This window comes from Amblyraja radiata, chromosome 1 (genome assembly GCF_010909765.2).
Source record: "Amblyraja radiata isolate CabotCenter1 chromosome 1, sAmbRad1.1.pri, whole genome shotgun sequence".
Lineage (NCBI taxonomy): Eukaryota > Metazoa > Chordata > Chondrichthyes > Rajiformes > Rajidae > Amblyraja > Amblyraja radiata.
Genome location: NC_045956.1, coordinates 177610091 through 177626127, shown reverse-complemented (window position 1 = coordinate 177626127; position 16037 = coordinate 177610091). Strand labels below are relative to the sequence as shown.

Here is a 16037-nt window from a genome sequence, read left to right as displayed (position 1 = left end):
TAGCGTGTCCAAACCCTTAATAATCTTACATGTTTCAATAAGATTCCCTCTTATCTAAATTTCAGTGTATACAAGTCGCTCCATTCTATCAACATGTGACAGGCCTACGATCCCGGGAATTAACGTTGTGAACCAACGCTGCACTCCCTCAATAGCAAGAATGTCCTTCCTCAAATTTGGAACCAGAACCAGGGGCCACAGTTTAAGAATAAGGAGTAAGCCATTTAGAACGGAGGCGAGGAAACATTTTTTCTCACAGAGAGTGTGGAATTCTCTGCCTCAGAGGACGGTGGAGGCAGGTTCTCTGGATGCTTTCAAGAGAGAGCTAGATAGGGCTCTTAAAAATAGCAGTCAGGGGATATGGGGAGAAGGCAGGAATGGGGTACTGATTGGGGATGATCAGCCATGATCACATTGAATGGTGGTGCTGGATCGAAGGGCAGATTGGCTTACTCCTGCACCTATTGTTTATTGGAGACCAAAACTGCACACAATACTCCAAGTGTGGTCTCACTAGGGCCCTGTACAACTGCAGAAGGAGCTGTTTGCTCCTCTTGTTATGAAGGCCACCTCCTCTTGTTATGAAGGCCAACATGCCATTTGCTTTCTTTACCGCCTGCTGTACCTGCATGCTTATGTTCAGTAACTGATGAACAAGGACCCCCCAGATCTCGTTGTACCTCCCCTTTTCCCAAACTTGACATCATTCAGATAATAATCTGCCTTCCTGTGTTTGCCACCAAAGTGGATAACCTCACATGTATCCATGTTAAACTACATCTGCCATGCATCTGCCCACTCACCCAACCTGTTCAAGTCACCCTGCATCAATGAGGTCCTGTTTCAATGAGGTCCCCCCCTCATTCTTCTAAACACCAGCAAGTAGAGGTTCGGTGCCATCAAACGCTCATCATATATTAACCCACTCATTCCTGGGATCATTCTTGTAAACCTCCTCTCCAGAGCCAGCACATCCTTCCTCAGATATGGTGCCCAAAATTGCTCACAATACTCCAAATGCAGCCTGACCAGCGACTCAGCATTACATACCTGTTTTTGTGTTCCTGCCCCCTTGAAATAAATATCATTTCCATATATTCAGAAGGTAGGAGAATGGGGTTGAGAGGGATAGATAGAACAACCATGATGGGATGGCGGAGTAGACTCGATGGGCCTAATGGGCTAATTCTGTTCCTAGAACTTCTGAACTTATAGAACTAGTCGTAAAGTGGAAGCAGTACCACTGGTTGCCAGATGGTGGCGATGCTGAGAAGGCCACAAGGCACAATAGCAAAACACAAACTACTGGAGGATTTGTGGCTGATTCCAGCATCTGCAGTCTTTTGTGTCTTCAGTATCTAACAGCTCATGAGCGACACTCTCAGGGCATTTGTTGAAAAGTACCTTGTGTCCATTCTAGAAAGATGCAGAGAAGTTGTTGCCAGGACTTGAGGGCCTGATCTATCGGGAGGTTGAGCAGGATAGAGCTTTATTCCTTGGAGCGTAGGAGGATGAAGGGTGATCTTATAGACGTGTATAAACTCATGAGAGGAACAGATCAGGTAAATGCACAGAGTCTCTTACCCAGAGGACCGAAACCTCTGGAGACTTTGCGTCCCAACCAAGGTTTCCGTGCGGTTCCCGGAGGTTTTGGTCAGTCTCCCTATCTGCTTCCACTACCTGCAACCTCCGGCAACCACCTGCAACCGCACGGATACCTTGGGTGGGGCGCAAAGTCTCCAGAAGTTTCCGTTCAGGTTTCCTAAGTGGGATCATTTGTGTGCATTAAGGTGAGGGGGGAAAAGATTTAATAGGAATCCAAGGGGTAACTTTTTTTTTCACACAAAGGGTGATAGGTGTATGGAACAAGCTGCCGGAGGTAGTTGAGGCAGGAATTGTCACAATGTTTAAGAAACAGTTAGACGGGTACATCGATAGGACAGGTTTAGAGGGATATGGGCCAAACGCAGGCAGGTGGGAGCAGTGTTTGTCGGTGTAGGCAAGTTGGGCCAAAGGGCCTGTTTCCACACTGTGACTGTATGCCTTTTACCATATCATGGTACGTTGATCATTAAGCTGAAAGGAGTGCAGAGAAGACATAAGGATGTTGCCCGGACTTGAGGGCCTGAGTTATAGGGAGAGAACATAGAATATAGAAAAGTATAGCACAAGAACAAGCCCTTTGGCCCACAATGTCTGTGTCGAACATGTAGCCGAAACCATCTGTGTATCTGCGCATTACCCATATCCCTCCATTCCCTGCATATCCATATAGAAACAGAAATAAAATGGTCAGGAGGTCATTCGGCCCATCGAGCCAGCACCGCCATTCAATATGATCATGGCTGATCATCCACTATCAGTACCCCATTCCTGCTTTCTCCCCATATCCCTTTTTCACCCAGATTCACAACTCTCTGGGTGAAAAACGTTTTTCCTCATCTCAGTCCTAAATGGCCTACCCCTTATTCTTAAACTGTGACCTCTGGTTCTGCATATCCAAGTGAGTTTTAAATGCCATTATTGTGTCTGCTTTAACCAACACCATTGGCAATGTGTTCCAGGCACTCTCTGTGTAAAACATACTTGCCCTGCGCAGCACTTTAACTCCCCCTCTCATTGCCAATCTGACCTTTCGGTCCTGGGCCTCCTCCATTGTCAGAACGAGGCCCAACCCAAATTGGAGGAACGGCACCTCATATTGCGCTTGGACAGCTTACAACACAGCAGTATGAACATTGATTTCCCTTACTTCAAGTAACCCTTGCTTTCCCTCTCTCTCCACCCCTTCCCCTTCCCAGTTCTCCCACCAACCTAACTGTCCCTGATTACATTTTAGCTCTGTCTGCTTTGTTATCACCTTCTCCCAACAATTATCCATTCTACATTTTCTGTGATCTCCACCCCCTTTGATGTCTCGCTCTCACTTCCTTATCTCTGTGTCTCCACCTCCCCCTCCTCTCAGTCTGAAGAAGGGTCTCAACCCGAAACGTCACCCATTCCTTCTCTCCGGAGATACTGCCTGTCCCGCTGAGGTACTCCAGCATTCTGTGTCTATATGGTTATATAGACCTTATAATATAACCATATAACAATTACAGCACGGAAACAGGCCATCTCGGACCTTCTAGTCCGTGCCGAACACGTATTCTCCCCTAGTCCCATCTACCTGCACTCAGACCATAACCCTCCATTCCTTTCCCGTCCATATACCTATCCAATTTATTTTTAAATGATAAAATCGAACCTGCCTCCACCACTTCCACTGGAAGCTCAATCCTCACAGCTACCACTCTCTGAGTAAAGAGGTTCCCCCTCATGTTACCCCTAAACTTGTCCCTTAATTCTCAAGTCATGTCCTCTTGTTTGAATCTTCCCTACTCTCAATGGGAAAAGCTTATCCACGTCAACTCTGTCTATCCCTCTCATCATTTTAAAGACCTCTATCAAGTCCCCCCTTAACCTTCTGCGCTCCAAAGAATAAAGACCTAACTTGTTCAACCTTTCTCTGTAACTTAGTTGCTGAAACCCAGGTAACATTCTAGTAAATCTCCTCTGTACTCTCTCTATTTTGTTGACATCCTTCCTATAATTAGGCGACCAAAATTGTACACCATACTCCAGAATTGGCCTCACCAATGCCTTGTACAATTTTAACATTACATCCCAACTTCTATACTCAGTTCTATGCTCTCCGGTTTAAACCAGCATCTGTCGTTCCTTTTTACACACCTCTTTTAAACTTTGACCCTCTCACCTTAAAGCCATGCTTTCTAGAATTTGATTTTTCAATCCAAGTTGGAAGACTGTAAACATTCTTATTAAATCTTTTCACTCTCATCTTAAACTTATGTCCCCTGGTTCTTGATTCCCCTCCCTGGGAAAACAACAGAAAAAGGGAACTGCAGATGTTGGTTTGCCAAGGAAAGACACAAAATGCTGGAGTAACACAGGCAGCGTCCCTGGTGAAGGTGGACAGGTGATCTTTTGGGTCGGGATACTGCTTCAGGCCGATTGCAGCGGTCACAATCAATCTGAAGAATTGTCTTGACATAAAAAGGTCACGGGGCTTCCCCTCTTGCATCATAGATGAGGCCCTCACACATGTCTCCTCGGTACCCCACAGCTCCGCCCCTGCTTCCCCTCCCCCGAGACCTTACCATTCGTCCCATCAGCCATCGCATACAGCACATAATCCTCCAACATTTTCGCTACCTCCAAGAGAGTTGGTGCATGTGATAATAAATGTAACTTGAACACTAGTTACATCTTCCCATCTCCACCCCTTTCCGCAGAGACTGTTCCCTCCGCAACTCCCTGGTTAACACATCCCTCCCACGAAAACCACCCCCTCCCCAGGTACCTTTCCCTGCGACCGCAGAAGATGCAACACCTGTCCCTATACCTCCTCCCGCGACTCTGTCCAGGGACCTCGACAGTCCTTTCAGGTGAGGCAGAGGCTCACTTGCACCTCCTACAACTCATACATCGGCGAGACCAAACGTAGACTGGGCGATCGTTTCGTGGAACACCTTCGCTCAGTCCGCCTGAACCAACCAGATCTCCCGGTTGCTAAACACTTTAATTCTCCTTCCCATTCCCACAGACCTTTCTGTCCTAGGCCTCCTCCAATGCCAGAGTGAGGCTAAATACAAATTGGAGGAACAGCATCTCATATTTTGCTTGGGCAGTGGTATGAATATTGATTGTTTTTAACTTCAACATTCAGCATTCCCTCTCTCTCCATTCCGCCCCCACCCAAGTCGCACCAGCTTTCGTTCTCGCCCAACAAACAGCTAACAATGGCCTTTATCATTGTTACTTTTTTGCATATCTTTCATTCATTGTTCTTTATCTCTCCAAATCATCGTTTATATCTCATTTCCCTTCCCCGTGAGTTTCAGTCTGAAGAAGGGTCTCGACCCGAAACGTCACCCATTCCTTCCCTCCAGAGATGCTGCCTGACCCGCTGAGTTACTCCAGCTTTTTGTGTCTTTCAATGTTCATACAACTGGGTTGTAAGCTTTTTGTATCTACCTTTCCATATTCCACTGAGTTACTAAGCCTTTTGTATCTTTTCTGGGGAAAAGCTCTGTGCATTCATCTATAGTTTATAAGTTTTTGGAGCAGAATTAGGCTCATCAAGTCTACTCCGCCATTCAATCATGGCTCATCTATATTTCCCCCTTAACACCATTCCCCTGCCTTCTCCCCATAACCCATGACACCCGTACTAATCAAGAATCTATCAATCTCTGACTAAAGAAATTCCTTTTTAAAGGTATAAGAAAGAACTGCAGTTGTTGGAAAAATCAGAGGTAGACAAAAACGCTGGAGAAACCTTTTTGCCTACCTTTTCAAAGGTTCTGAGGCTATGGCCTCTGACTAAAGAAATTCCTTTCTTCTGCAGTTGTATAAGGTTCTGGTAAGTCCACATCTGGAGTATTGTGTACAGTTTTGGTCTCCTAATTTGAGGAAGGACATGCTTGTGATTGAGGCAGTGCAGCGTAGGTTCACGAGATTGATTCCTGGGATGGCGGGACTGTCATATGAGGAAAGATTGAAAAGTCTAGGCTTGTATTCACTGGAGTTTAGAAGGATGAGGGGGTTCTTATAGAAACATATAAAATTATAAAAGGACTAGACAAGCTAGATGCGGGAAAAATGTTCAAAATGTTGGGCGAGTCCAGAACCAGGGGCCACAGTCTTAGAATAAAGGGGAGGTCATTTAGGACTGAGGTGAGATGAAAACTTTTCTACCCAGAGAGTTGTGAATCTGTGGAATTCCCTGCCACAGAGGGCAGTGGAGGCCAAATCACTGGATGGATTTAAGAGAGAGTTATGCCCCTGTCCCACTTAGGAAACCTGAACGGAAACCTCTGGAGACTTTGTGCCCCACCCAAGGTTTCCGTGCGGTTCCCGGAGGTTGCAGGTGGTTGCCAGAGGTTGCAGGTAGTGGAAGCAAGTAGGGAGACTGACAAAAACCTCCGGGAACCGCACGGAAATCTTGGGTGTGGCGCAAAGTCTCCAGAGGTTTCCGTTCAGGTTTCCTAAATGGGACACGTCATTACATAGAGCTCTAGGGGCTAGTGGAATAAAGGGATATGGGGAGAAGGCAGGCACGGGTTATTGATTTGGGACGATCAGCCATGATCACAATGAATGACGGCGCTGGCTCGAAGGGCCGAATGGCCTCCTCCTGCATCTATTTTCTATGTTTCTAAAGGTATGTACTTTTATTCTGAGGCTATGTTCTCTGGTCCTGGACTCTCCCACAAGTGGAAATATCCTTTCCACTCATGATTTGGTACTCCTCTGTAAGATCAGCCCTCAGCCTCCTGCGCTCCAAGGAATAAAGTCCTAGACTGGTCAACCTCCCCTAGAGCTCAGGCCCTCGGGTCCAATCACCATCCTCGTTAATCTTCTCTGCACCCCTTCCATCTTAATGACATCCTTCCTATAGCTGGGTGACCAAAACTGAACACAGTACACCAAATAAACTCTTCATCACAAACTCCCCTTGTGTTACCCCATTCCAATTGGAGGGAATAAAAAAAAACCAAAATGAATACTTTAGAAAACACATCCAGAATTTTAATTTCTCCGTTTCACCAATGCCAATATCAATCAGACATTAAACAAGAAACCAATGATCAATATGATTGCGATATATTACAGTTATCAGATTGGCTTTGGGTTCTGGCACTGTGGTAGAAATAAACTGTTGACATTTACAGATGCAAGGAACTGCAGATGCTGGTTAATCCAAAGAAGACACAAAGTGCTGGAGTAACTCAGCAGGTCAGGCAGCGTCTCTGGAGAACATGGATAGGTGACGTTTTGGATGCTGTATGTTCTGAATGCCTCATGTTCACTAGAGTTGCTGCCTGACCCACGGAGTTACTCCAGCAGTTTGGTGCCTTTCTTCATTTACAACCTGTTTACAACTTGATTGTAACGGAGGACATGTATACAGTATAAATGTGCTGGTGCGCGGGCAGTGGAGAGGGGGGTCAGCATCTTCATGGTCTGGTCTGCATCTTCCATCAGGAACTGGGCAAGGAAGCTTCCTCGTTGAGCAGTGGGACGAAGTCTTCTTCCGGGATGGCTCATTAGCCCTGGCTACCATCTTGGCTACCAAGCACTCCCCGAAAAACCATCACAACCAATGCATTCAGCGTCAGAATTCATTCACAACCATGGAAGTGAAGGCCCGCACATTAGCTGCCCTCATTGAGCAGTGAGGTGCCAGTGGAGGTAACAAAGTCTGCAGAGGGGCGAAATCTCAGATAGACACAACAAGCTGGAGTAACTCAGTGCATCTGACAGCATCCCTGGGGAGAAGGAACAGGTGGCGTTTCAGGTCGAGACCCTTCCTCGTTAGGTTGCTGGTGGTGAAGTTGAGGAGAGACCAACACCACTATAAGGGACCTGAGTAGCGCACGTATCCGTTACTCTGCCGATAGGGGTGGGGACAACCGTTATCCACCATCTCAGAAACCGCCCCCCCCCCCCTCGTCTATCTGAAGGTTACAAACGGAATCAAAGCAAATCAAATCAATCAGTCCTATATCTCCTGTGGATGGGTGTGAAGGGATGGTAAGGTGGAAGTGGGGGAGTAAAGGGGGAGGGGGGGGGGGGGTTTATCAGGAAAACTTTGGCAAAGTGCTCAACGGTACTTCCGCAAACAATCAGCCCCCTCTCTCCGTAGTGCCACCTCCTCGGAAGAGATGCATAAAATAAAATGCAGCGCGCAAATAATGAAAAGTGAAGGCCGTTGGGGTGCGAGCTTTCCTTCAGTAACAGATGGGTGGCAATCCAGGCCAGTCACTTTCTTCATTCAATGCCCGAACACTTCAAGCTGGTCGTTCAACATAAGCAGCAAACATACAAAGACACTTCCTCCAGGCACATCCCATTATCCCAAGCACCCGGGCTCAGCGCCCCGACCACCGCTGTCCTTTAATGCTCTGCGTCCATCGCGTCCAAATACTTGGCTTCGATGATCTTGGGTAGAAGGAGGCACCTGTGCAGAGGGAGAGGGCGGAAAGGTGAGGCTTCTGCGCACAGTTACGCTTAGTCAATCTTCTATTGAGGACCCCCAAGTGCACAGAGTATTGGGTTCAGCTCAAAATGGGGAGCGTGGATGAGGACAGGAAGCTGGATAGAGTAGAATGGGAGTGGACATGTCTACTAGTGGGAGAGTCTAGGACCAAAGGCCACAGCCTCAGAATGAAAGGATGCACCTTTAGAAAGGTGATGAAGAGAAATGTCTTGAGTCAGAGGGTGGTGAATCTGTGAATTCATTGCAACAGAAGGATGTGGAGGCCAAGTCATTTTAGGTATGTTACAAAACTTACCTTCAGCGGCGCTGCAGTTCTGCCACTGGCCGTGTGCGCAACTTTGGCGCCTTTGAGGGGGGGGGGGGGGCGGGGTTTAAAAATGCATTTTTTCTCCTGCCTGTCCTGGATATATTTTCTCGGGCTGCTAGCTAATGCTGAAGAATTGTTCCGACTGCCGTTCTGTGAATTTTTTTTTTAATCGCGGAACAATTTCAGCGCTGGAGTAAAATAAAAACCGCTTCTAATCCCGTCAACGCCGATAACCGGGACGGATTTAACGTATGGGACAGCTAAAGGTAAGCCGTTTATTTTACATATAAAAGTGCTTCTTAGGATTACCTTAATCCAAAATTTCACGTTGCAAAAAGGTGATTTAGACCCCATACGAACCGGCAGTGTTTTTCCTGCCGATATGGGGTTTAAATTCACCGCAATCGCAACGTTCGAATCGATCGTGTTCCACAAAATCCCACTCGCAAGATGATTAAAATGGCTATTAATTTACGGGAATTAAACACTAAATCCCTTCCATTTGGCCTATAAATTCATGACAATGAGATTTAAAAATCATGTTATATTGTGAATTCTTGTGTGAATGTTATTTTGACACTTAGGCTATTTAAAAATGTTAATTTTTTCTTAAGAAATGGATAGATGTTTAGATCTAGTAATTGAATTTTGTAATTAGCTACAATTAGGTAACTAACTAATTATATACTTTAATTTCAGGTCATCCAAGTAAAATTGTTTCATATTTGTTTCAGAATGCTTCAATCTATTAAGAGAACTGAAAAATACTTTCAGTTCTCTTAATTTTTAATAAAGTTATGGCCATTTCACTGTCCACGATCACAGCTTTTGTGTTAAGTCAATGGAAAAGCAATAGGGAACAAGATGCTAATTTCCGAGTATGAAAATGGCCATAACTTTTGTAATACTGAAGATATGAAAGTGAATTAGATGTCAAATTAAACTTCATTTTATGCTTTATCTGATGGGATAAATTGCAGACTAGATTTTTAAAATCTCAAAATTTTGTAACATTCCTAGTCATTTGATATTTTTAAGGTGGAGATTGCTGGATTCTTGATTTGTAAGGGTGTCAGGGGTTATGGGGAGAAGGCAGGGGAATGGGGTTGAAAGGGGTAGATAGATCAGCCATGATTGAACGGTGTACTTGATGGACCGAATGGCCTAATTCTGCTCCTGTGACTTATGAATTTATGAAACTGTGAAATAATAGAACTGCAGATGCTGGTTTATACCATAGACATGAAGTGTTGGAATAACTCAGCAGGTCAGACAGCATCTCAGGATACAAATGCCGTTTCAAGTCGGGACGTTTCATCAGACTGAAAGTAGGGGGTGAGAGAGGTGAAGAGCTGGAGGCAAAAAAAGACCTGGACTAATGAGGGCCAGCCACAAATGACCTCAGGCTGTACTTGGTAGGCCCATTGTTGGCTCGGGAAGGTGTGATCTCAAGAGAAACAATGTGAGGAACTGTAGAACTAGTAAAACGATTCAGGAGGAGGAAGGGGGCAAGGAGGGTGGAAGGGAGGAGAGCATGAGATGAAGTTACTTAAAATTAGAGAATCCAATATTCATACCACTGGGGTGTAAATTTCCCAAGCGAAATAGGAGGTGTTGTTCCTCCAATTTGCGCTGGGTCTCTGGTTCTGGACTCTCCCAACATCGGGAACATGTTTCCTGCCTCTAGCGCGTCCAAGCCCTTAACAATCTTATGTTTCAATGAGATGCCCTCTCATCCTTCTAAACTCCAGAGTGTACAAGCCCAGCTGCTCTATTCTCTCAGCATATGACAGTCCCGCCATCCCGGGATTTAACCTTGTAAACCTACGCTGCACTCCCTCAATAGCAAGAATGTCCTTCCTCAAATTAGGGGACCAAAACTGCACACAATACTCCTTGTGGTCTCACTAGGGCTCTGTACAGCTGCAGAATGACCTCTATGCTCATATATTCGATTCCTCTTGTTATAAAGGCCAACTTGCCATTCGCTTTCTTCACTGCCTGCTGTACCTGCATGCTTACTTTCATAGACGGATGAACAAGGACCCCAAGATCCTGTTGTACTTCCACTTTTCCAAACTTGACGTTATTTAGATAGTAATCTGCCTTTCTGTTTTTGCTACCAAAGTGGATAATCTCACATTTATCCGCATTAAACTTCATCTGCCATGCAACTGCCCACTCCCCCAACCTGTCCAAGTCACCCTGCATTCTCATAGCTCTGCCTCTGAGTCCCTGCCTCCATTACCTCCTCTGGCAGCTCGTTCCATACACTCACCACAACTTTGTGTGAAAAAGTTACCCCTCGGATTCATATTAAACCTTTTCCCCTGCATCTTATGAAAACACTAACCTGATGGGGACCATCGCCAGCATTATGGGTGGGAAGACCATCTTAAAGTACGGAAGTGGGGCCATTCCAAAGCCGCAGAGGATGGCGACCTCAACCAACTGGATTCCAGTGAAGAAATGGATCTTCCTCTGTGGGACCCTCCTGATGTAGTGCGTGGGGGGATAGGAGGTCTAGACCAGAATGCAAACAAATAAAACAATCCGATCACCATTCAGAAATTGAAGACCAGTAGTTACGCAGGATCTCTAAACTAAACTAAACGGCGCACGGTGACACAGTGGTAGAGTTGCTGCCTTGCGGCACCGGAGATCCGGGTTCGATCCCGACTACAGACGCTGTCTGTACGCCATTTGCATGTTCTCCCCATAACCTGCATAGGTTTTCTCCGGGGTTTTCAGTTTCCTCCAACACTCCAAAGACGTTTGTACGATAATTAGTTTGGTATAAAGATAAATTGTCCCTGGTGTGTGTAGCATAGTGTTAGTGTGTGGGAATCGCTGGTCGGTGCGGACTCGGTGGGATGAAGGGCCTGTGTCTTTAAACTAAACTAAACTAAAATAGCCAAAATGCTGGAGGAACTCAGCAGGTCAGGCAACGTGTGTGGTGGAAATGGAAAGACAACATTTTGGGACGACGATTCGAGCTGATTAAATGTCTTCACCATAAAACATTGAGGCTTTCTCCCTCCATGGATGCTGCCTGACCTGATGAATATCCCCAGAATTTGTGCCTCTCATTTCACATTTCAGCATTCAGTAGAGTCATCGGGTCAGAGTGATGCAGTGTGGAAACAGGCCCTTCGGCCCAACTTGCCCACACCAGCCAACAAGTCCCAGCTACACTGGTCCCACCTGCCCGCCTTTGGTCCATATCCCTCCAAACCTGTCCAATCCATGTACCTGTCTAACTGTTTCTTAAACGTTGGGATAGTCCCAGCCTCAACTACCTCCTCTGGCAGCTTGTTCCATACACACACGTTATCCTTCAGATTCCTGATAAATCTTTTCCCCTTCACTTTAAACCTATGTCCTCTGGTCCTCGATTTCCCTACTCTGGGCAAGAGACTGTGCATCTACCCGATCTATTCCACTCATGATTTTATACACCTCTATAAGATGACCCCTGCGCTGCAAGAAATAGTGACCCAGCCTACTCAACCTGTCCCTATAGCTCAGACCCTATAGTCCTGGCAACATGCTCGTAAATCTTATCTGTACCCTTTCCAGCTGGAGTACTTTTTGCTTTTTGATGCGTGAACTGAATTGGTTTTCACACCAATCCAATAGCATCTTGATTGCTGAGTATTGATCCTAGCTTTTTATTCCAGATTCACTCAATTAACTGAGTTTAAAATGACTCTGCTGGGAATTGAATACAGGATAATTTGTCAAGGATGTTTCGTGTAGTTCAGTTTAGAGATACAGCGAGGAAATAGGCCCTGTGGCCCACCAGTGCCGACCAGCGATCCCCGTACACTAGCGCTATCCTACACACTAGGGACAATTTACGAGTAAAAAAAAAAAAAACCAAAGTCAATTAACCTGCAAACCTGTACATCTTTTGAGTGTGGGAGAAAACCGGAGCACCCGGGGAAAACCACGCGGTCACGGGGAGAATGTCCAAACAGCGTACAGCCAGCACACATAGTCAAGATTAGTCGTTAGTTAATTGTCACGTGTATCGAGGTACTATGAAAACCTTTTTTTGCACGCTAATCAGTCAACGAAAAGACAATACATGATTACAATCAAGACTTCCGCAGTGTGCAGATACATGATAAAGGGATTGACATGACATTTTTATGCTGTTGGAGTAGAGAATAAAAAGAGTGGAGCGATTATAATGCGTAATTGTCGATCCACTTCTGTGGCGCCTGGGTTGGGCGCCATCTTGGATCCAATCATCAAACCAGGGTCTCTGGCATTGAAAGGCAGCAACATTACTGCTGCACCACCATGTTATGATGACTATTGCTGCTACGTAACCACGACGCTGCCAGGCGCATTAACGTTGGGAGCCATTTGCACCAGGACCTGCTTCAAAACTTCATAGTGGACAACAAACTGCAGATGCTGATACTGCGACCAAAAAATAAAAAGCTGCAGGAACTCTGCAGGTCAGGCCGCATCTGTGGCGCAGCGGTAGAGTTGCTGCCTTACAGCGCCAGAGACCCGGGTTCGATCCTGACAACGGGTGCTGTCTGTAATGAGTTTGTTCGTTCTCCCCGTGACCGTGTGGGTTTTCTCCGGGTGCTCAGGTTTCCTCCCACACAAGACGTACGGGTTTGTAGATTAATTGGCTTCTTCAGTAATTGTCCCTAGTGTGTAGGATAATGCTACTGTGCAGGGATCACCGGTCTGTGAGGTGGGAGCTATTTTATGTGGGGGGGTGGGGAGATTTTTCTAACCTCTTACCTCGACGGAGATGCGATTTTTTCCCGTATCGTATCGCCGTTTGCACTGCAGCCTAACATCGAGGAGTTGGCGGCCTTTGCTGGAGACCGATTTTGAGAGCTCCACCATGGGTGCTTGCGGACTTAACATCACGGAGCTCGCGGTCTCTGGTCAGAGACCGACTTCGGGAACTCCAAGCGGCGTGAGTTTTAATTGCACCGACGCGGGGGCTTCGACCGCCGGCTGTGGGAGCTTCGATCGCCCTAACGGATGGACTTTTTTGCCTTCCATCACAGTGAGGAACATGGGGAATCAGCTGTGGTGGATGTTTATGTTAACCTTTATGTAGTTGTGTGCCTTGTTGCTTTTTTTCCCGTATGGCTGTTTCGTAATTCGCATATCACTGTACCTTAATTGGTACATGTGACAATAAAAGACCTTTGAAACCTTGGGTGGGAGAGAGGAAAAAAAAGCTGCCTTCTCCCCATAACCCCTGACACCCGTACTAATCAAGAATCCATCAATCTCTGCCTTAAAAATAGACTTGGCCTCCACAGCCCTCTGTGGCAATGAATTGCACAGATTCACCACTGTCTGACTAAAGAAATTCCTCCATATCTTTCCAAGGGTACGTCCTTTTATTCTGTGGCCTCTGGTCCTAGATTCTCACCGATGAGTGGACACACCCACTCCACTCCACCCTATCCATGCCCCCATCCTGAGCTTCGGATCAGCATGAAGGGGACATCAAAAACCAGGGAAGAGGGAGTGGCCGGGGTGAGACCGGTCCTTGATCCTGCCGAGGGCCTTTACCTGTTCTGTGAAGAGAAGAGCCAGTCTTTCAAAGAACTGGCACCCATCGATGGATGTGACGGAGACGTAGAGGAAGAGGCCGTACAAGACGGGTTTTGGAATCCACTGAAGGGGGACGGGTAGCATGAGAAGCGAGATGCCCACCAGTATGTGGGCCACGAGGGCAGACACACGCGTCTCCCTCACTCGCACTATCCTGAGTTGCAAAAGGAGGAAAGTACACAAGAGGTTAACAAGCACCTTTCAAGTCATGAGATCGTAAGAGATAGGAGCAGAATTAGGCCATTCGGCCCATCACGTCTACTCCGACCATTCAATCATGGCTGATCTATCTCTCCCTCCTAAAGGGCATCCCACTTTCACGACCTAATTCACAACCTTTTTTAACTCGTGGACATTTTCCATCATGTTGAAAAAAACTCCCCGACCTACTTGATGCCACGAGTACCTACGACTAGCATCACGACCTACCTATGATCTCCTACGACCTCGTGACGACCATGCTGCGAGTATGAGTCAAGGGCAAACGCGGCAGAGGTCGTGAATTAGGTTGTGAAAGTGGGACAGGCCCTTAACTCTATTCTCCTGCCTCCTCCCCATAACCCCCCCCCCCCCCCCCCCCCCCCCCCCCCCACCCCCCCCCATAACCCATTCAGAGAAAGTAAAATGATTTTGGATAAAGAAAATTGCTGCCGTTGTTTATTTAGTTCATAGTTTAGTGTAGTGTGTGTAGTGTAGTTTTGTTTGGTGAAGGCAGCAACTCTACCTACAGCTGCTCCACCATTATTATTATTATTGTGTCACACCACAATGCAAAGCTTTTTGGTGAGTGCTGTATAATCACCTGTACATGTATAGCCGCTATATTTAAGAAGGAATTGCTATATTTAAGAGGGAGTTAGATGTGGCCCTTGTGGCTAAAGGGATCAGGGGGCATGGAGAGAAGGCAGGTACAGGATACTGAGTTGGATGATCAGCCATGATCATATTGAATGGCGGTGCAGGCTCGAAGGGCCGAATGGCCTACTCCTGCACCTACTTTCTATGTTTCTATGTTTCTATGAATCATGCTATACACGTTTACAGTCTGAAGAGGGTTATGATGTGAAACGTCACAAATTCGTTTTCTCCAGAGATACAGCCTGACCGACTGAGTTACTCCAGCACTCTGTATTTATCACTGGTATAAACCAGCATCTGCAGTTCCTTCTCACGCGTACATGATTATGATCAAACCTTCCACAGTGTAGATACACAGGAGAAAGGGCAAATTATTTAGTGCAAGATAAAGTCTGATTAAATGTAATCCAAGGGTCTCCAATGAAGTAGATGGTAGGTCAGGACCATACTCTAGTTGGTGATAAGATGATTCAGTTGCCTGATAACAGCTGGGAAGTAATTATCCCTAGTGCTGGAGTCGTGCATTTTCATACTTCAGTGCCTCTTGTTTGATGGGAGAAATGTGAAAGCGCATACCTCCAGATTGATCCATGTTCTCCAAAGATGTTGCCTGACCTGCCGAGTTACTGCATCATTCGGTATCTCTCCTTGTTTCTCCAAGATTACTACCGGCTTTGAAAATGAAATCCAGGTAATTGCTAAAACTCCAGAGCCTCAAGAGGCTGCAGATGTTGGAATCTTGAGCAGAGCACAACAAACTGGACTCACTCAGCAGGTCAGGCAGCATCTCTGAAGAACATGGATAGGTTCTGATGAGGATTGATGGGAGTATTGGGGGTTAGCTGGTAAAAAGAGGCGAGGGGAAGGAGTGGGGGTAAGAACTAGCGAGTGATAGGTGGATCCAGGTGAGGAGAGGTTGAAACGTTGTCTGTCCATTCCCTCCGATTGATTAAACAGGGAGGGGCCCATTCCCAACCAATACAGTTTAAAACAATCATCTGCATCCCACCAGAGTTTCCAGATTAAGGGACAGTTTCTTCCCAGCTGTTACCAGGCAACTGAATCATCCTTCCACAACCTCTTTGGTAAACCTCGGACTATCCATGATCGGACTTTACTGGCTTTACCTTGCACTAAACGTTACTCCCTTATCACGTATCTATACACTGTAAATGGCTCGATATTAATCATAGAAACATAGAAATT

The 16037-nt window shown here is 46.2% G+C and overlaps 1 protein-coding gene across 1 annotated transcript in view; it reads right to left on the bottom strand.

Annotated features, from left to right (window-relative positions):
- Nucleotides 1-6569: 6569 nt before the first annotated feature.
- The window catches only part of slc4a11 (solute carrier family 4 member 11), a 133719-nt gene continuing 124251 nt past the window's right edge, over nt 6570-16037 (bottom strand). The window contains 3 exon segments of the mRNA XM_033035592.1: nt 6570-8026; nt 10726-10895; nt 13932-14127. Coding sequence (XP_032891483.1) covers nt 7963-8026; nt 10726-10895; nt 13932-14127 — 430 coding nt within the window. The 3' untranslated portion in view covers nt 6570-7962.